Raw genomic sequence first — 26481 nt, forward strand, 5'->3', positions numbered from 1 at the left:
TTGTGAATGAAGCACAAGATGAAGCCAGTACTCAAATTCCAAGTCCCATTCTAACTTCTACTGCTGTAAAGTGCTTAAAATTGGAAATGTTGAATTTAAAAACTACGACAGGTACATTACACAACATTAAAGACATTAATTCAGTAGCTTAGAGCTTCCTGTCCTGATCCTCCTGAGCCAGTTCTGAAGTCCTTGCTCATTTCCTTACCTCTGATTCATCAAAGCATTTAAACACTCTTGATTTCAGTGGGATTTGAGCATACAGTTGTTGATTCGACATTTTAATCAGAGAAAATCCTCACTAAAGCCAGTGTTCTTGTATTTATTTATTTATTTATTTATTTATTTTCTCCCAGAAGTCTAGGACCTAAAGTTTCACCTTTTTTTTTTTTTTTTTTTTTTTTAATCTATATTTGAGTCTACACAACTTGAAATTCAGAATGTGTGTTTGGTAGTTGTTGCTACACATCACTCCCTGCCCAAACCAGTTCTTTCACTTGGGCTATTTAATCTCTGGCTAGTAATATTAGTGGCAAGAGGAATTCACCAGATGAGGTAGCACTGGAGTAGGTGGAGAAGTGTTGAGAATAAGGTTATAATTATTTGTTTCAGGTGTCACCGTTTTTGATCATATTTAAGTACTAAGTAGAAAGGCATGTTTGATTGTTTTGTTGTTGTTGTTTTGTTTTATCCCACGATAAAAATCATTTTTATATTAATCCCAGAGTTGAATCTGTGGGATGTCTTTCCAGTGCCATTGCCAGTGGTTTTATCTCTGTTCTCTGCTCTGCCCCCAGCACACACTGCATCTTTGTGCTCTGCTTTCCCCTCAAATCGGACACAATTCAGCTTCAGGGATTTTATTTTATTTTTTTTAGGAAACAAAAGAAACAAACAATATTAGAAACAAACAAAACTACTGCTAAACTTCTTACTTATAAATGGGTCTGCTGGTTAACCAAAAGAGCAGATTAATGGGGAGATGACATTTTTGGAGACCATAGCTGGTTTTGGAGCCAGGGGGGATTGTTAGGGGATGTAGCATAAGGCAGCAGCCTTCTGCTCTTGCTGCTGTCCCTGAAAAGGGCAGGAAATTTCCGAGATTTTGCAAGACATCTCTCGCTTTACTGGGCTTTTACAAATAACTTCCTTAAGTGACAACATACTTTCCTCAAATTTTCCACTGCGAAAAGCCTGGAAGCAGAACCTCAGGATTTCCCCATGGCTCAACACTTTGGGAAGTAAGAAGCAGCCCTGATTCATTCACAGCTTCATAATTTATAACTTTGGGCGTTTCGTAATTCACTTTTGGCATGACCGGGTGGCGTTGGCTCAGCCAACAGCGGTGGTCCCACTCCCGGGCATGCACAGGCTCTCCCTCGGCAAGCCTGATTTTTTCCAGCACACGGATAGGAGCAGAGGGAAGGAGGGAGCGGGCTGATGTTTAATTAGAGTATTTTCTTTATGAGAACCACAGAAATCCTGTCAGAAGTTGGGCCCTGGCGGTGCAGGACGAGGCGCCGGAACCTTTTTGAGCGGGGCCGGGCCCCGCGGCGGGAGCGAGCCGGGGCCGCACCGCTCGCGCCGCGCCGTTACCGAGGCAACCGCTGAGGCGGCGGCGCTGTGAGATGGCGGCCGGGGAGCGGCAGGGCTCGGCGGGCTTCGCCTTCCGTCTGCTGCCACAGAAAGCCTTCCCCTGCCTGCAGAACAGGGACATTCGGGACCGGCTCCTCAAGTGGTGGGCGTGGGGAAGCCCGCTGCCCCCCGGGGGAGGTTGAGGGGGAAGGAGGGAGCAGAGCTCTCGATATGAACCGGCGGCGGGTCCGGGTCCGGGTCGTCCCCCCCCCATGTTATTATATACTTGGAAGTCTCCTCAGTATTTTCCGGCGGTACAAAGCGCTTGTTATGAGGCGAAAGGTGTTGATCCTTGTCTTCCAGCCTCAGCCCCGGTCTCTTGCAGCTCCACAGCTGTGTTTCCCCAGCCCTCCATGGAGCGCTGTGTGTGTGTGTGTGTATGTGTGTGGATAAAAGACAGAAAAAGAAAAAAACAAAAAACAAAAAACAAAACAAACAAACAAAAAAACGCAACAGTGTAGGCACTGGTCTGAGGGGGACCTCATGTAGTGTGTCTAGGCAAATGTGCACAGTGAGTAAGTACCTACTGCACATGCAGAACATTGCTTCTCATTTCTCCGTTTCAGGTCCATGCACGGCAGGATCACGGCGCAAGCGTTCAGTTTTGACCAGCAGTTTAAGCCCTATCAGAAGGATGAATTTGTTTCGGTAGTTTTAAGTCCTTTGTATTTGAAATTATATATATTGGAAACCTAAATGATGGAAAACACTGGAGCAATGTTAACGTGTTATTTGCTCACTTTGAAAGTAGGTGATTAGGTATGGTGCTCTAACCCTGTCTTGTGGGTTAACTGTATTGCCCACTGAAAGTATCTCAGTCTATACTCTTGATACTGTTTTAAGATAGAACAATTTGTTCAAGCCTGAGAATGGGAATCTGAGATGGATACTGATTTTGGCCACCACACTTAATGTTGGGAAGTCCACCTAGGACTTTATACATGCCGTTTGTACTGTTAGCTTAGAGCTATTACTGCGTTCTCGCAGTAAATATACAGTATAATTACACATGCATAAGCACCACGTATCTGAAAGTGCATCATTTTTAAATTTACTGGATACCATTGCTTATACTGGAATTGTGGGCTCTCATCTTTTTGAGACTCATCTCTCACACTGATTTTGTGACCTTGACTTATATTGTCTGCAAAGGCAAATCTGTTGTGTTTTTCCACCTGTTTGCAGGTGGAAAAAAAATGATCATCTGTGGTTTTGAAAACAGCATGGTCTTCAACTCTGTTTAAAAAAAAAAATCAAAACAACAACAATGACAAAAAACTTTTTATTTGCTGTAGGTGTATTTTATATTGTTATCTTGGAGGAAGAATTGAACCTCTTGGTATTTTAAAGGAATCCACACAAAAATACAGTAATATTTCATCTCCCACTGAAAACATCTCAAATTATGGAAGTTGTAAAAAGGTTTTACTTTGTAAATTATGCATTTAGGTTCTCAATGCTTGTCTCCTTTGAATTAAAAATGTAAAAGTATCACTAAGAAGTGATGGACTCCAAGTAGCTGTGAATTAATGGAGGATGAGATGAGCATTACTTTACACAGTCTGATCTCTCTGTGTCTCAGAGAGGTGATAATGAGATTTGGTGATGCAGACACTGAAAAATCCATCATTTTCCTTAGCAGCTTGTTCAGTGATTATTCACTCTGGTGGTATGTGTATACATCAGGTTGGGTTTTCTTAATTGACTTATATATCATTTAAACTTGTCAACTATCAACATCACTATGCACTTTTTACTGATAAATTAATAAGATGGAATACAGCAGATCTTACTGCAGGACATTTTTTCCATTCCTTCAATAACCTATGGATTTCTTCTGTATCAATTTAATAATTTCTACCTATCTACACTTGTCAAAACTTCAACTTTACTTACAAAATGTAAATTTTATCATTTCATTTTTTATCTCAACAACATTGCATGCAGAGGTAGAATTGTTACATGTCATTTTTCTTCTGTACCTCCAATGATTTCATTAATTCTTTTTGTCTGTTCTTGGACTGTAAGTTCTTAACTGCAAGAACTTCATACTGCATATGTAGGTGTCTATGAAGATACTGAGTCTTCCAGATAATGGCAACACAAAGTGACAAAAACATGTATTTGATGGTATGAAATTTGGTATCCAAAGTGAAAGGTCATACAGAATGCACTTCCTAATTGGATCCTTAGAATTGATTTTGAAAATATCAAAGGCACTGTATACGACGATTTTATGTTTGATCTAATTAACTCTTATTCTTCTATTTGAATATTAGGCATTTTTTAATGATCCAAATGTGAACTCCAGTTTAAAGTTGCTCTCACCTTCAGGACAGTGGACTACATTGGGTAAATTTAGAATAAATTAATCTTAAAGAAAAAAGTTTGTTCTGTAACTGTTTTATTTTAATTTACTATTTTGTAATAATAACAGTTCATATACTGTATCTTCATCTAGTTGAAATACTGTAAAGAATGACTTCTTTTACTAAATAATAGTAAAATATTTTATTTTTTTTAAAGGCTAAGTTGACAAATTTTACTTTTTTTTTCCTGAGCCCCACATTGATTCATAAGCCAAGCTACTAGAGGTGGTTTTAAAGTCTGTGACATCCAGTTAACCTAATCATTATCCAGACATAACCATTTATTCAGTTGAATAATCTGAATTATTATTATACCTTATTCTTAGATAATATTTGGAGAAAGACACTTTTCTACGTATGTAGCTACCTAATTTAGGAGAGACTGAGATTATTGCTCTGTTACAAATTAAAGTAGAGGAAGCAGAAGATTAGGTATTGTATTTACACAAGCTCTGGGGTGTGCTATATCCACACATTAAAAATTATCTGGGTGCAAAGAGAGATCCATGTGATAGGTTGCTGTAGTTTCCATCATGGTATAAGATTGATGTTTGCCCTATCATTATACACTCATAACACTTGATTTTGTCTGAAGATGTAAGTGGGATGCTGACAAAGAAAGACCAATAGCACATGATTTTATGGCAACACTTTGAAACTGCTTTTTTTTTTTTATTGTGTAAATGAGACATAAAATGTCATGGAACTGCATATGATAATGTAGTAGGATATTGTACATAAAGTGAGCTCTGATATCTCCAAAGTGATTCTCCTTAATAGGAATACTTAAAAAGGGTATTGTGAGAAGTCCTCAGTTCTTTTGTTTTGTCTGCAAGTAGTTTAGTATGTGTAAATATTTAATGGAGCTTTGGGAATTTTCTAGCTTTTCCACTTCATCTCTCTGGAATTGGCATAGGTTTTCCACACTATATACATTGACACTAGACATTGACACCTGTTTGTCAGCAGAATCCATTTTCCAAACTATCCCACTGTTAAAACAATTGAATTATATAACATGCAAAAAAATGTCAAGGAGCCTCTTTTTCACTCTGGCAAAAAGAAGATAAATATATTTCAAAGCCTGGGTGAACCTCTTCCTGCTTTGGGCAAGAATCTTTTACGGCTATCTGTCTAGCCTATGAATTGTCAGTCCCTGTAGTGAAGGTCAGTAGGTTACATACCTCATGTTAAGAGCAGAGGGTCACTTGCCAAGGATCCCAGCTTAACTCCTGATTCTGCTCAATCTTCCTCAGCACAGAAGTAATACATTTTGTTTTGAGGACTGGAAGGGTTCCCTTTTTAAATCCTGAACAGCTGGTATACCCCATTTGCTCTTAAAATTTCATCTTCCCATTCTTTGCCTATTTTTGGTGAGGAATGTTGGCACATTTTTCTATAGTTAGTCTTCATGTGCATTTTTTGAAAATATAGTAAGAATTAGCTTTGAGTGGGAGGAGGTACAAAATCATCTAGTATTTCCTTCTTCAGACACTTTAAAATATTAATCCAGATATACAAGTTACTTGTCACCATGGAGTAACTTTTAAAAACAAGTTTCTGTTCCTGAATTAAACTACTGGTAGTGGGGTTTTTTGTTTGTTCGTTCGTTTGTTTGTTTGTTTAAACCTGAAGAAAATTACATAATCTTTATTGATTCTAATACTGCATTTATTATTTATTCTTTAGCAAACCAAAATGTAGATTTATTTATTTTTTTTTTTTAGGGGATGATCCATAATATAAAGTGGAGTTTAGATAGGTTCTTAAATCTTCCCCCTTCATCCAGCATGAACTTGGACAGAAAGTATTTGTAGACCCTGTCAGCTTTATTTAAAACTTCAATATAATATTTTAGAGTTGTTTTTTTTTTTTTTTTTTTTTTTTTTTTTTTTTTCCAGGCTGCAGTCCTCTTTCACCTTCTTACTAAGAGTTTATTTTCCTTTTGAATTCAGTAGTTATTGTTTCACTTTCATATTTATCTCCACCTCTTCTCTTTTAGTTGTCTATCTCCTTTCTGTAAAATCTGTCTCTATAAGTTTTACTGCTTTTATGGCTTTATTGCTTTTATTTTGTTGTTTAATCTCAGTGTTTGTTTCTCTTTTCTGCTTTTCATCCTCACCTTAATTTTATCGGACATAATATCCCCAGTCAGCATCAAGGAGTGTAAAATGTCCCTCTCTTCCCAGCTCCCCCACATGCTGGAATTCCCAGTAGAATCCCACAATAATTCATTGTCTTAAGTACTCCAGTTTTAACATTACTCGAAATACAACTTTTTAGGTAAACTATACATAAGCATATTCTCTCCTCTGTTTCTTTTGATTAGATATGCTTTATTACCTCTTCTTACACCACACTTGTTAACTTACTGCAGTAGGGATGGATTTTTTCCCCTCCTCCTGGCTTCCTAACAGAGTACCTGACAGTTCTGTCACGTGTTTTAAGCTCCCTTCATCTCTTACTTTCATACTTCTAAAATAGAAGCAGCACAAGGAATACATTTGATGCATTCCAACTTATGTATTGACTCTTGTATTTTTAAATAGCAGCAATGAAAACTAAATGGTAATTTTTCTTTTGACACATTACCAGCCTTGCACCTGTCAGCAGTCTTAAGGAGGCAGGACTGTATCTGCTTAAACTCAATTAACACTTGAAAAGTTATCTTCAAAGGATAGGGATACATTCTTTTTTCTGTAAGTAAAAGTTCAGTATTTGTCTAAGAAAGACTGAGTTGCCATACATACTTGAAGCTTAAATGATTTCTGGTTTTGGAATTGGGTTTAAAAATCTGTGAGGTAATCTTAAATAAACATTTTTTTTTAGGCTGCTGTTACAGGTTTTCATTTGCAAAAATTGTAGATGTCATTTGAATTTTATTTCTTTATTTGAGTATTTTTATTCTTTATTTGAATTCTACTTCTGAAGTAACAACTTTTTATAACTGAGCACTAAGTTTGCACAATATATGTTCTATGTAAACTGTTTTGTAAATATTAAGTTGAAAGGGGTTTCCTTGAGGAACAAGTCTTTTTTAAACATTGGAAGAATTCTAGATGTATTTATTCTGGGGTTTATCTCCCCCATACTAGATAAGCAACATGTTCATTTAAAAGTATATTGGCAGCACTTTGTAGATGTTCCAAAAGTAAGAAGTTTTGTTTCAATACTTAGCTCTTTGTTTTCCACTTGCAGAGTTGTCGGGACATTTCTTCTTCCTATTTTATTGCTCACTTTTACAGTGTTATTAGAGCTGGTTACTCTTTTCCAGGAAATTCTGAATCTCCTGTTTCAAGCCTCACCTCTCAAATGGAGAATAGGAGCTTCCAGTATATTCAAACTTTTCCATTTACAGTTTAGTTGTCTGAAGTGCTGAATAGGACACAAAGCTCTTGATTTTATTTTTTCTTCCAACAGATGTTTTCAGGACATCTTTTTTTCAGAGCTGAAGTGTGTCTCCTTTCCTTTCCTTCCCCCCCCCAGTAAAATCCTAACAAATTGAAGGCCTATAAATAGATCACTTTCTTATACTTTGAGCTGGATAACTGGGAAAATGTAAGATATGTAAAATGTCTCTTTTTTTTTTTTTTTTTTCCAAGTTGTTTAACATCTGATTTTTATTAATCTTGAATCAGTTTTTGATTTATCTATCTTTACAAAATAATTTATATGTTAGAGGATGATTTATTTCTTATTAAACCTCAAAAAAAAAAAAATCCCTGTGAAAGGAATGCAGAGAACTGAAAGTTAGGTGAGTCCATGGATGAGGAGTTGGAAGGAAGTAATAACTAACTAACTACATAAAGGTCTCCTTCCCCTCCCTGCTTAGGTTAAGAGGCTTTAAGTCACCTTTTTTTTTTTTTTTTTTTTTTCTGACTTGTGATTTTGGTTACATAATTTAATGATTTTTTCATAATCCCTACGTGGACAGCGAGAATGTCCTAAAACTTATTCTTTCACAAAAGTTATCCTTTGCCATAACCATATCTGTAGATGTGAACTCAAGCAATTAAATGCCAAGCTTTTCCATATAATTTCTTTACATCACATTGGCCCAATTAAAAAAAAAAAAAAAAAAAAGGTACAATTTCAGATGGTACTTTTAGCTTAATAGACATGTTTTCAAGCCATCTATTTATAACTTCTCTCTAATTGCTTTTCTTAGTGTTGATCAGATAGGTGTACAGTTTACCTGGATTTATGTATCAAAAGTCCGCTGTTCAGACTTAACCTGTGAATAAATAATCTCTATGGATAATATCTGAGATTTTTGGAAGTGTGAGGGAAGAGAAATGTTAGGTTATGCTATGCTTGCAGAGATTAGGATCAGAATGGAGAGTCATATATGCTTTTGGAAGCACCGCTGTTCATGCAGCTTTTTTTAATGTGTTTCTGTTTCTGAAATACTGTTGTCTAGAGTGAAACTTGGCAATTTCCAAAATATTACTCCTAGTGATCCTTTAGATCAGTTTGCCAGCTCACCACTTAATTTAATAGTATAATTAACAGTCTTTTGATAGTCTGATGTTGACTGATCTACCATTGAGGGAATCTACAAATGAGAAAAGATGGGAGTAAACTCCTAGACAGCTGGAATTTTGTGAATATTATTTCTGCTGAGAAACATTGCCAGTGTGTGCTCCCTCATGTTTTCCCTCATGCTCATCCTTTGTCGTGCCCTCTCTTCCTCTCCTTTTCAGAAGCACTCTGAAGGATGTTCAGGGGGGCTCGGAGATGACCAGAGCACGTGTTCACAGAACCATAGAATGGTTTGGGTTGGAAGGGAACTTAAAGGTCATCTAGTTTCAATCCCCTGCCATGACCAGGGACACCTCCCACTAAATCAGGTTGCTCAAAGCTGTGTGTCTCGCTGAACCCTTGGTCTATAGAGAGCAGATAGAACTGGACTGTGTCCAGTGCTTCTTAAACGTATGAGTCCAATGCTATTGAAGATGTCTCAAGTTACCAACACCATGCATACAGATCTGTAGATGTAACACTGTATAGAAAGAAGATATGTTCCCTTATGGACTGATACCTTGTTAAACAAAGTGCTACGGAGTATCTCAGATGGCACTAAATGTCTATGAGCAAGAAGATCCAGCCTCAGATCATTCACAAGCACAGAAAACAAAAAGAAATATTACAGGAAAATGTACCTGTACTTACTGGTTGCAGAAAGAATACTCCTTATTCATGCAGGAAATGCTGACAGTACTTTTTTCATCTTCTGAAATAGCTGACTAGTAAAGCTTACAGTAGGTAGCTACAAAATAATTTTGTGAAAAGTTCAGATAAAAGAAAAATGTGTTGGGGTTGTGGGATTTTCTTTTATTTTGCTTTGCTGGCTGCGGTTAGCAGCTAGTGACTTTTCTACTTTAAATGTGGTATTTTGTTCTCAGATACAGCTTAAGTTGTGGAATATGATTTTCTAGGGTGTGATCTAACGTGATGTGGAGTTTCACATGGTGTTTTATCTATTATTTGTTTCGACTGATACTGTTGCCAACAGGGGGAGCAAACACATGAGCCTTAATGTAGTGTTAGTGTTTGGCTGAATTTAATGTTTTCTTTACCCTTGTTTCTCAGCTTTCTTTGTTTTTTTTTTTTTTTTTTTTTTTTTTGTTTTGTTTTTTTTTGTTTGTTTTTTTTTTGTTTTTTTTTTTTGAGGGACTGTATGACTGAGTCATACTTATGTGGTCTGTATTTTTTTTTTTTTTTTAAGAATATGCCACACAACCATTTAGAGAAGTTAATTAATTCCACACCATATCAAATTATGAATGATTGTGAAACAATTACTACATGGAAATTCTTCTGTTGTATTTATCACAACAGGCTTGATGTGACTCTTTCCTTTATATTCCAGGTTCCAAAGTGACAAAAATTGAAGCTACAGTGGTGCCCTGTACACAGATTTCTATGTCATTTTTTGATCGGCTGTACACTGAAGGACTTGTTAGAGAAACTGGACACATTGTGAAATGTTATGATGAGTATTATGATGATATTCTTATCTCTGATGAATTAAGGAAGGTCAGTACAGCAATGAATAATTCTTTTTAATTTCTTGTACTCCGTTAGGTTCCAAAGGACACATTTTTCAGTATTTTTCCAGTATTTTTTTTTTCTGACAGTACCTTTGAAGATAAAAATGGGAATTGAAAGCCATGTGATAGAAATGACTAAAGCACTGCAGTGCCTGAGTATCAAGACAGTGGCTGTTTTCCAGTTGGGCCCTCTTATCTTTTCAATTAGGAGAAAAAGGTAAAACCTTCTTCTCCCCACCACTTTGACAAGCACTCACTGCTTGGTGATGTGTGGGGAAATCCAGCTACTCTTTTTCGTAGAAAAACAAGAGGAGCCAGTGGAAGGGTCCTGCAATACCCAGAGCTGCAGGTTCACCCAACCATCCAGGTAGTTTATGAAACTGAGTGCACTCAGTAGCTGCTTCCTGAAGCATTCCTCACCAGGAATGCTGACCATATCATATGTGAAGGTATTTGAGGAAACATAGCTCCAGATACTTTGAGCTGAAATAAAGGAGAGGAAACTAAGAAAAGAGAAATGATTTTGTGCTGTAAGATTGGAAAAGGACTAAACATAACCCTTAAACAGGCCTGCAAGGTGAAAATTCTGTTTGTCACCTTCCAGTGGAGGTGTTAGAGAGCAGATGATTCTGAAAAAGAATCTCTCTTAAGAGTGTCACCTTCTTAATCAACACATCTTCATTGTAAGTGTTTCTTTTGACTTCATAAGCTAAAACAAATTTTTATTACTTATGTTTGTTTAGCATTAGCAAAGCATAGTGTGGGAGAACTGGATTTTGCTCTTCTTGTATATATAATCAACGTAAGTGCTTAATAATTATAGAGTTGCACTCATTTGCACTTGGCAAATCCTTTGAAGATGATGTATTTGAACCAGTGACACTGGTTACAGGATGTGGCCTGAAATACTGGTCTGTCTTGTAAAGTTCTGGGAAAAGCAGAGAACTCAAGCTCATGTGTGAATTTCAGATGTGGTCTGTAGCCTAGCAGTTCAAAATGCTATCTATTTGCTTATAAGTTGGGTCTGTGTGAAACGTTTTCTGAAAATTAAGTATATTTGATGTAATAAAGTTAGAGGCAACATTTAAAATGAGTCATCAGAGTTTCAGTCTCTCTTCATTTTCCTTCCCTTGGAAGAAATGCATGACTGCTTTTACAGGATGAAGGATTCACATTGGTTTGTAATGAACATGATTCCTACTTACAAGACTTAAGACGGCAGAAAGAACTAAGAGTCAAATCTTCCACAACTGAACTCAAAAGCTTCAGATTCAATTAGTCAGCACCGTAGAATTGTAGACTGTAGGGGGCAGCAAGCTGTCCAGTGTCCTGGTGTCAGCAGGTGGCAGAGGGTGGCCCTCAGCTGTAAAACTTCATGTTTCATTTCGAGCTGGCATGCCTTCTCTTGGTTCAGCTGAGGAGGGGTTGGGATATGTATGTGGTCACCAACAACAGCTGCTGTCCTGATCCTTTGTTACTCAGACGTGTAGTGAAGCTATAAAGAGGGCCACAGAGCAGTAAGTTCAAGTCTAGCTTAGACCTGTTTGCCTGCGTCTAGGTTGGTACCTACGTTTTGTTGTCACGCTGAACTACAGTTCCTGCCCACCCTTACAGCTGGAAGCATCGAGGCTAATCTGGCAAGAACCCTGTGTTCACACAATATTGCAGCAAAAGGCAGGTGGGACACGTGGAAGCAGCTGAATAGCATGCCTGGCTTATCCATGGTACAGATAAACGCTCACTAGACTCTGCAGTAAAGAATGGTGTGAATTTGACTGATCTCCTCTGGGATACCTTTAGGAATGTGAGATAACTGTAAAAGCTTAGAGGCAAAAAGCAAATGCGGTCAAAGTTACCAAAGACAAACTAATTGGTAGTGATCAACATACCAGATAGAGCTAGATTATTTTCAGGTTATTGATTGTTTCATTAGGTGGATGAGCAATTAAGCAATGAATCACAAGACTCTTGAAAAATATTCCCTTATGTTTTGCGGGCACGAATCTGACAGTCGTATTGACAGTATTTTAAACCTAATTGTATCACTGGAAGAAGGATTTAGAGAAAAGTACTAATTATTTCCACCCCTTATTCATATAAAACATAATGAACATAACTGTGTGATATGCAGGAAAGTAGTTGTTTGTATACTTAATTGAAAATAAGAATTTTTCGTCTGTTTAATTTCTTTATTATTTTCTTGTTCCATAAGGTCTTGCTTCTGGAAGATTCGGACCATTACGATATATTCAGTCAATCAGACCGCAAAGAATTTCTGTTCTGTCTTTTTAAGCATCTTTGTATTGGAGGAGCTCTTTGCCAGTTTGAAGACATGCTTGGGCCATACTTAGAAACTACCAAAGCTTTATATAAAGATCTGGTGAGGCAAGTGTTTCCTTTTCTATACAATTGTGTATGTATGTGCTGGGCATAGATGCTTTGTGTGAATTACTGTAAATTTACTGTGTGTTACTGCTTCAAAAATAGGTCTGTTATTTAATAAATCTGCAAGCTTATTTATGTTCAGTTATTAAAATACCCTGCAACGATGGTAATAGTTTAGTGGCAAAATATATGCAATTTTAATGGCAGTTGTCCTACATAAAACCTTTTTATTGTATCACAGGAATGGACATTGATGTTTTGTAGTTCACTCCCATTTTAAAGATTTTTGTTTCTGTAGTCCTCTAATGAAAACATTGCATGCCACTGGAACTAGATTGTATTTCCACTGTCGTTGATAAAATATCAAGTTAGTATTGGATGGATAGTCTTGGACTACTTTCAAGCTGTTCTTGTTTTAGGATTTAAAAACTGAATAACATCAAATGATTTTTTTTTTTATTCTGTTTATGCTTTATTCCATCTGATTATTATTATTTTTAAAAATTCAGTTGGATTTTGGCATTCTTTGCTCCACAGATACACTTCTTGCAGCATATAGCTGTGGAGGAATATGGCTGTCAGCATGACAGTGAGCTAACACATTTTTTTGCCAGGTCTGGTATATGGAATTGTTTGGCATTTATGTATTTTTTCCTTGAGATGAGAGCAATTGATCAAAGATGTCAATTCAGGGGGAAAAAAAAAAAAAAAAAAAAAAAAAAGCAACTTTCTCCCTTTTTGATATACCCTGTACCCATATGATGACTTCACTGACTGACAAAACAGTTTTTCTCTCCTTTTTGTTTTTTTTTTCCTCGGCTGTATTTGGAATGGTGAGATTAGCAACTGTTACTTCATCTCCTATTTTAAGATTATACACAAGCACACTAGAAAAAAAAATCACGTGTAAATTATCTTCATCGTTGAGTCTGTTCTTAAAATGCCATTGGTTAAACTTCAGAGTAAAATCTGTCTGAACAAAGATATGGTGAAAGGATTAGATTCGGTGACTCACCTGAATATTTCTTGACCGTTGTAGCACTTGTATGAAGCTTGCTGCATCCAAACAGAATATGTAAAACAAAATATTTGGCTTCTTTCTTGGCATTTTTTTGTAATACTTAACCAAAGAATTTTACAAAACCTTAATAACTGCTAAGCAGCCCCCAGATTTTCTAATAGTCAGTACTTTTCAGGGTCTGTGTTGATTTAGTCATATGCTGTTTCCAGTGAATTATTTATAAAATTTATTCTTAATCATTTATAAAATTAATTAAAGAAATAAATGATTAAAGTAGCAGTAGAACAGCTGATACTTCTAAAGGAACCTCTGAAACAAAGAAACTATTATAAATATTCCAAGATTTTTTAGAAATAACTAAATTGGGTTGCTGCATTTATTATTTCGAACTTTGGGATTAGTCACCAAAGCTTTCTTACTAGCGTGAACTTCATTTTTGATTTTTCATGTAGAGAGAAATCTAGTGGGTCCTTCAGAAATACATAGTATGATGTAAAACGATCTATCAGTACTTCAGCTCTGCTTTCCCTTTTCTCTTAAACAGTTGCACTTAAACAGGCTGTTCCTTACACTAATCCTTGGCCTTAGTTCACTGTGCACTGACTACAGCTGTTTCTGCTCGTGTTGTTGAGTTGACCCAGGATAAAACACCAAATCTAATCAGTTCCTTCACTTTCTTACTTCCTTTTAATGATGATTTTTTTTTCCCCTAAACAGTTTAAAGTTTTGTTCTGAGCCATTCCTCCTTGCTTTTGTGTCTCCTTAAACATTTCCCCCTTCTTTCTTTTCCTATGGTAAACTCCGATGAGGATGTTAAGTAGTTCTTGTTATTAAAACAAACAAACAAACAAACACAAAAGCACCTTCCAAAGTCTTCCCCAAAATTTCATCCTGCTTTCATTGTTTGCTTTTCCTACATCCTCAACCCATTCCCTGTTGTCCTATTACATATTTCTGTGACTTTTCTTGTGTGTTACTTTTGTTTTTTGTTTTTCAGTTGTCAGCTACTGTTCTATCCTCCACAGTTTTAAAACGTACCTGTTCACCTCATGTGACATCACTGTTCTTTGATACTTACCTACGGTGTGTCTCTCCATTCCTGTGACTAATGTCTGTAGATGTCTCGCTGCCAGTGGAGCTGGTATTTGCACTGACTAGTACTTGAAAAAACAAGTCACAATGTAACTGTATCTTTTATCTTGCTCCTTTCATATTAAATTATTTGTCAATCCAATCAGAAAAGTTTTCGATCTCCATATTTCAGACTTTTTCTCCCCATTAACAGTCACATTTGTCTCCTGCTTTCTCTCTATTCCCTCTGTCCCTGGTTTATCCAAAATGACGATGTGTTTTTCTTTTATTTATTTTTTGTTGTTTTTGTTACCACCTTCTTAAGAGAGAAGAAAAACATCGAAACAGTAAACAATGAAGCTCTGAAGAGCTCATGCCAGTCTTGACTTGTTTGATTTCTAACTTCCAGTCTGTAGTCTGTACTGTGTCACTTACTTCATTTTTGCACAATGTATACTAGACAGTAAAACGATGAAATTACTTTCTTATGGCCTGTTATTTTCTGTAAACAATAGCTCATGACAGTATTGGTCTCTTAAATTGTTTTACCAGAGGGTTCACCTTAAAATTCCTGTTGAAACTCAACTGTTTTTAAATTCTTCTCTTCTAGACAGTTATCTTGTATGTGGTTTCTTCTCATCTTGGATCGCAATCTCATTAGATGCATTGTACTCTTTGTAAAGTGATAAAAACTTGTAAAGTGATGAAAACTTACAGTATTGAGAAGTTCCATAAGCTGTACCTTTTTTTTTTTTTTTTTTTTTTTTTCTCTTGACAGCTCATAAGGCTTGGTAGAAAACAAATTGACAGTATTATTAGTTCTTAGTTGATGTGCATGGAAAAATTAGTCCCTACAGGTGAACTTAGGCCAATCATGGTATGCTTCCAGACTAAACCCACGGGTGTTTGTTTGGTCCAAAAGTTTTTCTTAAGGGAAGGAGCCTTCATATTTAGAGTTCCACAAAAATGTCTCTAGTGCTCAGAGCAGTAGACCTATTAGGAGGTTTTCCCTATTCTTTTTCTTACAGTTTCTCCTTGCCATCCCTGAGTTCCAACTCCTAGGCACTAAAGTTCAAAATAGTGTCAAAAGGTTTGATATTTCGTTTTACTGAACCATTTCCATTTATACGGTTTTATAATGAGAGAGTGTAACAATCTTGAAATTAACTGCTCTCGCTATTTTACAAGCACTGCTAAGGAATTCCAAATCAAACTATGAAATGTCAGAGGTTTTCTGCTTTGGAAAATGAGTAATAATTGCTTCATAATGAATTTATGAACAACTTGTTGATACTAACCCAGCAGTAATTAACCTGTGACCAACTGAGTCCATCCAGAATTTCAGTCGTGTCCTGTTTAACCTAGAAAAAATCAAAATGATGGTTGTAGTATTTTTGGTTTAGTTAAAGAACACATTTACATCACAAAAGTGTGTTAGTTAAGATATAATTTACAAATCTTTGTGATCTCCTAAGTTGATAAATCTTGTTTTCTCTACTAAACTTGATTTTTCTGACAGTGTCTCTCACTGGTGGCAGCTGCTGTAGTGTCTTGTTGTTAGTGTCCTCTTCTCCTTCCTTTTGTGTCTTCTCCTTTCCCTGAAAATAAATGAATTTATGTGAAAGCACTGGGTTGTTCTTTTAATGTTTGGAAAGCCTAGTAAAATATTGCCAGTAAGGTTAGGATATAAGTTCAATTCAAAGTGAATTGAGACATGATTAGAAAGATTTTTTCTTCATAAACTGAGGATAGATGCACATTGAAATGAAGAAGAAACTTCCATATTCAATGAGTAGCGTAGGACTTAACAATTTGGAAGAAAAACGTGGGTATTATGAAATTATTTTTACAGAAAAAATATCATCTTCAAGAAGACAAGGCAGTATTTTTCTAAAACCTTTAAAAAGTTTGTCAAAGACAACATCCTGGTTTCTTTCAAGCCAGCAAGAGGAGTATCTCATCTGATTTTGGCAGATACGTTATTTTGCCTTAAAATTAACCAAAGTACTAGAAATAAACATTCAGTCTGAAAAATGACTTACAGGAAGCTAACCACAAGAGGAAAATTTCTCAATGCAGCGGAATAAATAGGAAGATTTATTTTCTGTCACTCCTTGCTTTGGTATCCTAGATATATATGTATATAATATAAAAATGTAGAAACCAGAAATTGAAAGCTATTGTTCTCAGATGGAATAATGTGGAGCCACAGTAACTTAAACACAACTGCAGCTTTTCAGGGTGGTGATGTGTTGTAGAAAGTGTTGACCCCACTACTGCTCTATGCCTTGTTCTCAAAAGTTGTCACTCTTCTAGCAGACGTGGTTAAACAGTTCCTGAACTGCTGGAGTTTACAGCCCTGTACGTTAGCATAAACTGACATCCATTTTAGTTTATCTTAAAATGCTGGTCTGTAAACTGCAGTGGTTCAGCAGCTGACTCATGAACCAGTTGAGCTGTCCCTGCTGGGAAGGCACTAATCTCATGAGGGGTGGTAAGGCAGACAACTGGGGCCAGTACCAGTTTCAGCAATGCCGTCTTAATCCACTGCTGAGTCTATCAACATGTGAGTTACAGCAAAAAATTCTGAGAAAGCCTTGTTACTGACTCACCACAGGAAAGATCAACTTCACAGTATAGGCTTAATTCATACATGACTGTTGTTACTCTGCAGATGAAATCAGTTAAAGCCAGTTTTTTAACTGGTTAAAGAGGTTGAATCAACAAGAATGGTGCTGGTTGGTCTGGGTTTTGTTTGTCCTTATAAAAAGCAGCTTTGTGAAAGCAATGAGATTAGGGAACTGCTCTCATACCTTGGAGTTGGTGCAGTGTACAACTAGACTGTGTTTAACACACACCTTATAGAAATTTGGCTATTTTGGGGACCTTTCTAGGGAACTTGAACCTGACTGTGACAAGGCAGGTTCTGAGCTATGTGCTTCTTGGAACTCTGTAAGTGACCTATAAAGCTCAATTAATCCACGCTGAGTTATCTTAAATAAGAATCTGTGAAATTAGATAAATTAATACAAGTTACACCATCTACATCGGGAAGAAATATAAACATCACTTAAAGCAGACCTGAGGAAAATAATTCCTTTAAAAAATATGTTGAGATAATTGCAATAGTATCTTAGTGTGATTGGTAATAGTGACAGAAGAACTGGCAGTCCACAACAAACACATCTAGAAATTGAAAAATTCAGAAATAATACCATCCTGAGTTGCATAGCTGTCCATGCATACATCATTCTAAAGCAGGAAAAATGAATTTAAAACATAATTATATACTGATTAAAAATGAGCTGAAGTTTGCATTTCTTTAAAAATACCACTGCTACCCTTTGTAGTCTGAATTAAGATGTGGTTCACTTTGCAGCTTTTTTTTTTTTTTTTTCTTGCAGAATATGTGAAAGGCTTTTAACAAAATGTTTAGCTGAGTCACTTTTCATAGCTATCAAAATGCAAACTCCATACTGGATACTTTATACACTAGGCCTGGGTAATATTACTGAAATTTAGTGGCTGAAAACAGTAAGACCAATTCAGATGAGTAGCTGCATTTTCATCCAACAGTTTTCTGTTTTCATAATATCCATGTTATCTAACAGTGTAGCTCTTCATGAGCCAATGTAACATGAGTTGAATTTTAACTATTAATTTGAACTTCATCATATTTGAGCAAGAACAATGAATATGTTAAAATGTATTTTAAATATATTTAATAAATGTATTTATTGAATGAAGGATTCAAATAATACTGTAAATATTAAGTATGTATTATTTCCTCTGGTTTTCAGTGTTCAAAAGAATCATGAAACAAAAGAAATAAGCATTACTTCAACTGTCTTCAGAGTGTCTGCATATGTAAGTATTAACAATTTTATAGTACAGAATTTTACTGGAAGTGACATGCATAGCATGAAAACATGGAATTGACATTTACACAATGAAAATATAATAGTCCATTTTCGAGGGTTATTTTTCCATAGTTGTTGCCATTGTTTATTCATAAATTCATCCCTGATCTCATCCTGCTTGCACTCTTGAGTAACTCTTCATCAATTATCACCAGCTAAAATTTTATTTGGGTAGTTCACTAAAAATAGGTTTACTGGATTACACTTGAAGTCATAATAGTTATCCAGAAACTACTTTATTAAAAAAAAATAAGTATCTTTAGGTCTGAGTAATTCTATTTTTATATCTACTTAAGATAGAAGTAAGGATTAAGAATCCACTCAACTTTGTATAGTTCTGTTCTTTGAAATGTTGCTACAGCTTTCTGAATAGCTTGTATTGCATCTCTTACTGTAAAGACTGCAAGAAAATTGAGTATATGAAAGGGTGAGAATGGTGAGATGACTGCTAACCTCTTTTCCCCTCCCTTGTCAAGTCTCATTCCTTTCTGTTTCTCTTGCAAAATCATGCATTTACCATCAAGATAAGTTTGAGAACTGGCTGCATGTTTACTAGATTCAGCATACCTGGCGTTTAATTGTTACTACTCCAAAGCCTTCTTGAGTAACCAGAATATGTAAGCAGATAATGTACCGACATCCAAAAGAAATAGCTGATGTCATTTCAGACTGTGCAAACTTCCCTTTAGGTTGCCAATACCCTGGTTGTTCATCTGTGGGTCATCATCTTTTATGTAGTATGTGTAATTCATAGAAGGCTTCTAAAATGTTTTCTAAAAATAAGTACTTTACTTAATGTATCACAGTTCACCTTTCTACTGGGCTGCAGACTTTAATAAAAAAAAATAAAGTAAAAAATGAAAACCAACAAACAAAAAACACCACAACTGATAATGTGATATTTTACTGTTATTACCATTTTTCCCCCTATCTTTGAATCAAATATATGGACACGAACTTTGCAGACTGCTGCTGTGTTTAGGTAGATGTTTAGATATTTAAGAGCTCCCATGGCTGTCTTTGCCATACATTAAATATCATCAGTATTAACAACAACAAAAGGCATCCTTCAGTAACTTTTTTGAAAACAAAGAAGTGGATGGACAAAAGAAAATCCAGTGTAAATACATAGTATGTTATCCTTCCTGTAGCCTTGGTGGGAAAATTTGGCTTTCCTGCATATTCTGAAAAACTGTGAGGTGAAGGAAAGTTCTAAAATTCTAGTTTGCTCTAAAGAAATCTTGAACAAACTTCCCTGAAAACAGACAGAGTCTTAAGCAATTGGGTCTGGATTGTCTGATGGTTCTGTGAAACAAAACTCTACTTGGAAATTAACAGAAAGGTACTTAATAGAACACAAATGTCTTGTGCTTTAGATGAAAACTTTCTCTCAAAGAGACAAACACATTTCTGCAGTAGATGTAGTTTCTGAGTTCATTTGGTAAATAACTGTAGAGTATCGTGTGATAATGTTGAGGTAACAATTTATAAGCCATATTTTCTTGATTTGTACCTGAAAGAAATGGACATACCATTGTAGCCTGACATAAAGGAAAGCTGTTTTGGTAAAGGTGACTTGAACTGCAGCTGAGAAGTTAGAAGAAGCCATATTTCTGCAAGCTGCATTAATAAATGGATAAATAAATACTTGTATATTTGCACAAGTATGAATGGAATCAGGACTTAATTTTATGTAACACCATCCTGATACCATCACTTTCTTTTTACTTAGTTTTTAAGTTTTGGCTAATGAGCCCTCATTTTGTAAACAGTATCTAGAAAAAGAACATTATTAAAATCAGGTAATCAAAGTAAACTGTCATTGATATTGTATGAAAATTGTGAGTAGTGCCTCCTTTTTAGCAAGTCTGTGTCGATAGAGCTATAATTCTGATGTGATCATATCAAAACCAGTGATGGAAACTGATGTAATCTCTGAAAGGGGTATGCTTAAAAAGCAGTTTGGAACAAATTTAATCCTGAAGTAGTCAGATCTCTCAATCTTGATACTTAAAGGTATTAGGGTGTACTTATAAATGTCTACAGATCTGTTTAGCATCAGAACTTTGTAGACCTGGCTATCATAAGAGAAATCATTTTAAATCTTGGGGCTAGTGAAACTTTGTTACAGATGAAGTATTTGGATGGTGATTGCTATTTTATAATATTTTTTTTTTAATCTGAAACCTAACTATAGCAATGTTAGAAATCATTGTAATAAATAACTTACTCAAAAATTCTTCTTAAAAAACTGTTGATTAAAGGATGCTGTTCTGCGAAATGTTCAGCAGTATCATTATTTCTGTATTACGCTATGCATGTGCTCTTTTTCAGTCATCTGCACACGATCTGTATTCCTACAAAGTAAAATGACCCCACTCTGTATCAGTACATCAAATCGTTTCACCCACTACATGTCTGAACCGAAGTCCAAATTGCAGATAGAATTGGTATGATCCTTTATGCACCCAATTGCTATAAGGAGCAGAGTAAATCCATATAAATTCCAGTGCCTCTATGGTCAAATCCTTTAATTTTGTTGTTGTTGTTTTAATGGCCTCTTTACTAACTAAAATAAATTTAAGGACCCTTTTAACTTGATTAGATTTATTTTTTTCCTCATACCAGGTTTGCTATACTCTGGAGTTTCTTGAAATGCCTTATCACCAAGAAGTTACTTTTGTTCTTGAGTTGATGTCTTTAAACAGTCAAAAACTGAGCTGGCATAGATCAACTCTGGACTGCAGAAATGGGATCTTCAGCAGGAATAGAAAATAAGTTTAATCTAACCAGCAATCACATCTTGACACTGGTCTCTTGCTTTCTTTCTGTTTTGTGCATGAACTTAAGTTACTTTTGGATCAAACTCCAAGGCATTGTGATGCTGAGTACTGTAAAACTGTAAAGCTTGCTCTCCTTACTGTTATTGAGAATCCAGCATTTGATACACAAGGATCCCGGTAAAACATCTGTAGACAGTTAGGTATCTTAAAATTGGAGCTACAGAGTTTGTATGCTGTGTTCCTTAAAAATAGAATGCTATTTTTAGCTTGTGGTATTTGACTACCACCAGAAAATGCAGTGAATAGACGCATAAAATCTCTACCTGTCTTAAACAATGTTTTTACAGTGGTGCTTATCTTAAGATGTATGGTCCTGAATAATCCCTCAAAGGAAGTTATCAGAACATATAGTAGGGGGTTCATCCTCTTGAAAAAAACAGAGAAACTGGGGTGCCAGCAACAGCTACTGGATAAAATTCATAGATGGTCTTTGGAGCAGAAATTGGAATCCAGATCTCTTCCTTTAAGCCGACTGATTACAGTTTCCATGATTTCTTGGTCCAAAAAAAAAGACAGATTATTTTATGCAAGGGAAGAGAGCTTCAACAAAAGACTGTGATAGATGCGCCTCTAGTATGGAATAGTATTTAGTTGAGGAGTTTAAAATTTTCCTGGAGAAAATGGAAAATACATGCATTATATGAATTCCCTCAGAACCTACATCTCTTCAAATGTGTTGTATAAAGGTGTTGAGGAGCGGCATGACACTATAGTGTGTCAAAGACAGGAGGTGTCAGCTACATATTGTTGATTTTTTAGATGTTCATCTACCACAATGAATGCACCAAACAAACAAACACCTCCCTAAATCCCCCCTCTAGTTCCTGTGTACCTGGATTTGAAGTGGGTGTTGAGCTGTGCCGCCCTATCAAGGCTGAAGCCTCTCTTGACACGCACAGAAGTAGGACGTTAAATGGAAGAGCCCAGTTCTTGCAGTGTCTGGTGCCAGCTCAATGTGTTTTTTCAGAATTAGGATTTGGTAGCTAGGTGTCTAGGTTCTCTTCAGATGCTTTCAGCGGGTTGGTGCACAAATTGCTTTTGATAACAGTTCAAAGTTGTTAAAAATAAGTTGTTAGTAAGTGCGGGTTCAGTGAGGGTTTTCCTTAAGTATTTGAGACTGAATGGATGCATTAGTAAATGTTCATTGAGGAAGACTCATTGTTAGAAGAGCTTTGCATACTTAGTCCCTAAATAATTTTGTATTTTGATGAAACGTGTTGGGATCCTTGTATACTCAATCATCTGTATTTTAGGTTTGTATCGTGTAAGCCTGTGTTTATGTGCCTAACTTTGCATTTTATATTAGTAGTGCATTTAAAGGTTGTAAGGTTACTGGGACGGGTAACAGCACTGTGCCTGCTGGAGCATCGGGATCCGAATGGGGACAGACCCCACACGCAAACCAGCGTTTGTCCCGTCGTGCCACGAAGCCAGGCGCTGGGGCAAACCGCCGCGTTTCGCCCAGCTTTGAGGAATGCCCTGCCCGGCCTCCACGTCGCCATTACCACGCTTCTTTTCGCTTCCTCCCAGGACGAGGCCGGCCTGCGGTACCCCTCGGGCAGCAGCCACGAGCAGAGCTTCTCCTACTTGGCGGTGGACCCCTGGCAGCGCCACGTGCACGCCCTGTACCACTGCTACGGGGTCAGCGCGCTCTGCCCCTAAAACACCCCCCGCTTATGGGGTCGGGACCCCCCACACCTTGCTGCGAGGCCGGGGGAGAGCTGTGCATAGCCTAACACAGCCCCGGGGCTGTGCGGGGCTGTGCGCCCGCCCGGTTAATTAATTAAAGGCGGTTCTCCTCCTCCTCCTCCTCGTCTTCCTCTTCCTCGCCCCGGGGGGGTGCTGGGGGTGCTTGGGGGGTGCTGGGGGTCGTGGCCCCGGCTCGGCTGCAGCCCCCTGCTGGATGTGGAGGTGTTGGGGGCGTTGTGTGTTTTTTTTGGGGGGGGGATATTGGGGGCGCCCCCCCCTCGGGGGTGGCGGGGGAGGGGAGCGCGGGCGCCTGGAAGTTGGGAGAGGAGCTGGGGGGGGGTAAAAGTTGTGGTTGGCGGCGCGGCCCCGCGGCTGGGGAGCGCGGGCGGGCGGGCGGGACAGGGGAAGGGGGGAAGCGGGCGCGCACAGAGGGGCGCCGGGCAGGAGGAGCGAGCCCGGCCACAAAAGAGACTGCGGGGTACGAGGGGGGTCCGGGCTGGGGGGGGGTCCGGGCGGCGAACCCCCTTTTTTCACCCCCCCAAACCCCTCCTGCTGTCCGGCGGTGCGGGCGGGCGCAAGCAGGCGGGCCGCTGCCCGTGTGGGATCCGGTGCGGGCGGGCTCAGGAGGGGCGGAGCCGGGAGCCGAAAGCGCTTCGGGCGGGCGTAACTGCGAACTTTTGTTTGGCGTCCGCCGCCACTTCGCTTCCGCCGCCGGGACGGAGGCGCCGGCCGGGCTGGGCCGGGCTGGGGCCGGGGGGGCAGAGCAGAGCAGAGCCGTCGGGCCGCCCGGCTTTCCCCGCTCAGGGCTTAACGAAACCCCCGGAGCCAGCAGGACCGAGCCGCGGGGCATGCGGGGCCGCCGAGCCGGGCTGTGAGCCGCCCAGCCCAGCCCAGCCCCGCGCCGCTCAGCGCCGGGGGGTCCCGCCGGAGCCATGGATCCCGGGCAGCCCCCAGCGCAGCAGCCCCAGCAGCAGCAGCCGCCGGCGGCAGCGCAGCCCCCGGCCTCGCAGCAGGCTCCTCCACAGCCCCCCGGAGCCGTGGTGGTGGCGGCGGCGGGGGGGACCCCGGGCGGCGGGGCTCAGCCCCCCGGGGGGGGTCCGCCGCCGGCGGGCCACCAGATCGTCCATGTGCGGGGCGACTCGGAGACCGACCTGGAGGCGCTCTTCAACGCCGTCATGAACCCCAAGGGGGCCAACGTGCCGCACACGCTGCCCATGCGGCTGAGGAAGCTGCCCGACTCCTTCTTCAAGCCGCCCGAGCCCAAAGCCCACTCCCGGCAGGTGAGGGGGGGGCCCGGGGGGCAGGGGGGGGTGGTCCCGGTGCTGCCCAGGGGCTGGTGCGGGACCCCGGGGTGCTGGCTGCCTTCCTCCCTCCCCCCTTCTTCCTCCTCCTCTTCTTTAGGGGGGTCCCCAAACTTGTCCTGGCCCTGCAGTGCTCGGTCCCGTCTGTGGGAGGCCGTGCCAAACTTTTTTTTCCGCTCCCCCCCCCCTCCGTCTCTCCCAAACAATATGGATGGAGCGGCGCTTCCACCATTTCGCCGCCTGGGCAGGCTGAGGGCTGAGCCCTCCCTCCCCCGGTGCGAGCAGGGCCGGGGCCGGGGGCACGGCGCCGCCCCAAATGGGGGGGGGGGGGGACGGGACGGGGGGACACGGCCCGTGCCCACCGCCAGGGGGTCACCGAGGGCCGGGCTCGGAGGCCCAGCTGGGGAATAAATGGGGTTTCGGGAAATCAAGGGGGTTTCTGGAAATAATTGGGGTTTCTGGTCGCCTCTTGGCCGCGAGGGGGGTGGGGGGGGGCAGCAGGAGGGAGGCTGCCCTTCCATGGGGTCGGCCAGCCCCTCCGTGATCCTGCCCAGTTCTGGGGCTGGAGGTTTTACGGCTCGCCTAGGGGTTGATTCATTTTTCCAAAGACTCGAAAATCAGCCCGGCCTTTCTGTTGGGAGGCCGAAAAGAAAATAGGGAGAGGGGTGGGGCTGAGCTGCCTCTGTAGTTTGTTCTCTTGCTCCCGAGTTGCAGGCTGACATCGCCGGGCCGCGGGACGGGAGCGGAAAGTTGCTGCGCCGAGCGCTCTCCCCCTTGTGCGAGCGCTGTCGCGGTGTGCTGGTGCACGGACGTGAGCTGGCCCACGCTCAGCGGCTGCTGTGCCGTGTTTGCTGCGGGAACTGCAGCTAAATGGCCTTTGAAATGCAGCGAACTTGCGGGATGGGATGTTCACCCAGCTTCTTGTGCTTGTAAGCTCGGTGTTGTCCCACCGGGGTATGTTACCCCACGTCTGTAACGCCTGCTGCTCAGTGGGGCCGTTGTCCCTCATCTCTGTCAGCATTTCCTAAAACATAAACCTGAAATTCAGCTGCAACCAGAGAATCATTTACTTCATTGTTGGCCATCTTATATTAAAAGACCACTTTCATTTTCCTTTTTTCGTTCAGTTGATCCGTATCAATATAGTTGAACGGGAGAGGGCTTCACGTTTCTGTAACTCCCAACAACTAAAGCACCCCAAATTCAGTTGAATTGCAACTTTCATGTTGTGTTTATACCCCAAAATAAGGCAGTTCGGTTCCAGTGCACCGTGTGAAGCTTGGAGCGTGCTCACGCACAGCTGGAGCAGAAAGCCTCCCCGAGTTGTAAATGGGGCCTCGTGTATGGTGCAATCCTTTGCGTAGGGAGGTGTGGCAAGGGCCGAGCCGTGCATCTTATTGTAGGTGGCCATGTTGTTCTGGTGTATCTACAGAACTAATTAATCAGTCAACGTATAGAAAAGCTACCGTTTTAATCCAGTTTTCAGAGCTGCCTTTTCTCTTTAGTGGTGGACGCGAGTTTACTACTGGCAGAGGAGCTGTGGGCACCTCAGGCTGGCAGCTCGCGTGAATGGCTTTGTGAGTCACTTCTGACTGACCGGTTACACCGTGCGCGGAAGCTTGCTTTAGATAAAGCTCAGGCAGGCTCTTTGTAAGCTCCCGATACCCTTAAAGTGCAGTTTGTGCAAGGGTTAGGAAATTCTCTGTTCAGTCCTGTGTAGCTTTTTGTTGTTGTTGAGTTCAGGAGTCTTCCTCTCGGAGCTGGCTACAGTCAGTGGGCCTGCCTGCGTTGCTTTTCTCCTTGTGCAATCCGTTAAAGCCGTGTGGAGGGTGTGTGAGGGATGTCCTTGCACCCTGCACCCCCGTTTCAACAGGAGAGCGTGAAACTAACTCCCCCGGCAGGACGAGGGTGCGATGGGGATGGGTGGGTGCAGTCCAGCAGTGAACCACGCAGCCTGCTGTGTGTGGTCTGCTGCCTGCAGACGTGGTTTCTTCTTAAGCCCACACCAAGGATTAAGAACTTCAGTTTTCAAAATAAAACTAAAAGGAGTTATTTATAGTTAATACTGACTTTTACAAGGACTTATGCCAATTAACCAACCCAGTTCAAGACTATTGAACAGCAACAACTGCAAAATGAGCAGAGCACTGGAAATGACTAACTTTGGAGTTTCTTCTGAAAGATTCACTTAATG

General features: G+C 39.9%; 2 protein-coding genes across 5 annotated transcripts in view; both read left to right on the plus strand.

The window, feature by feature from the left end:
- Positions 1-1628: 1628 nt before the first annotated feature.
- CFAP300 (cilia and flagella associated protein 300) lies at positions 1629-22985 on the plus strand (the record flags this gene model as incomplete). Its single annotated transcript, XM_082784895.1, has 7 exons — positions 1629-1738; positions 2202-2283; positions 3915-3987; positions 9877-10043; positions 12270-12442; positions 18335-18401; positions 22828-22985. The coding sequence occupies 7 exons, from the start codon at positions 1629-1631 to the stop codon at positions 22957-22959; spliced, it is 804 nt and encodes a 267-aa protein (XP_082641021.1). The 3' UTR covers positions 22960-22985.
- Positions 22986-23699: 714 nt separating this feature from the next.
- Positions 23700-26481, plus strand: part of YAP1 (Yes1 associated transcriptional regulator) — an 89738-nt gene continuing 86956 nt past the window's right edge. For all 4 annotated transcript variants that reach the window (XM_082784889.1, XM_082784891.1, XM_082784890.1 and 1 more), the window contains exon 1: positions 23700-24266. In XM_082784889.1, coding sequence (XP_082641015.1) covers positions 23919-24266 — 348 coding nt within the window. In that variant the 5' untranslated portion in view covers positions 23700-23918. The remainder of the gene's footprint in view (positions 24267-26481) is intronic.

Source organism: Aythya marila (assembly GCF_965140915.1).
Source record: "Aythya marila genome assembly, chromosome: 1".
Lineage (NCBI taxonomy): Eukaryota > Metazoa > Chordata > Aves > Anseriformes > Anatidae > Aythya > Aythya marila.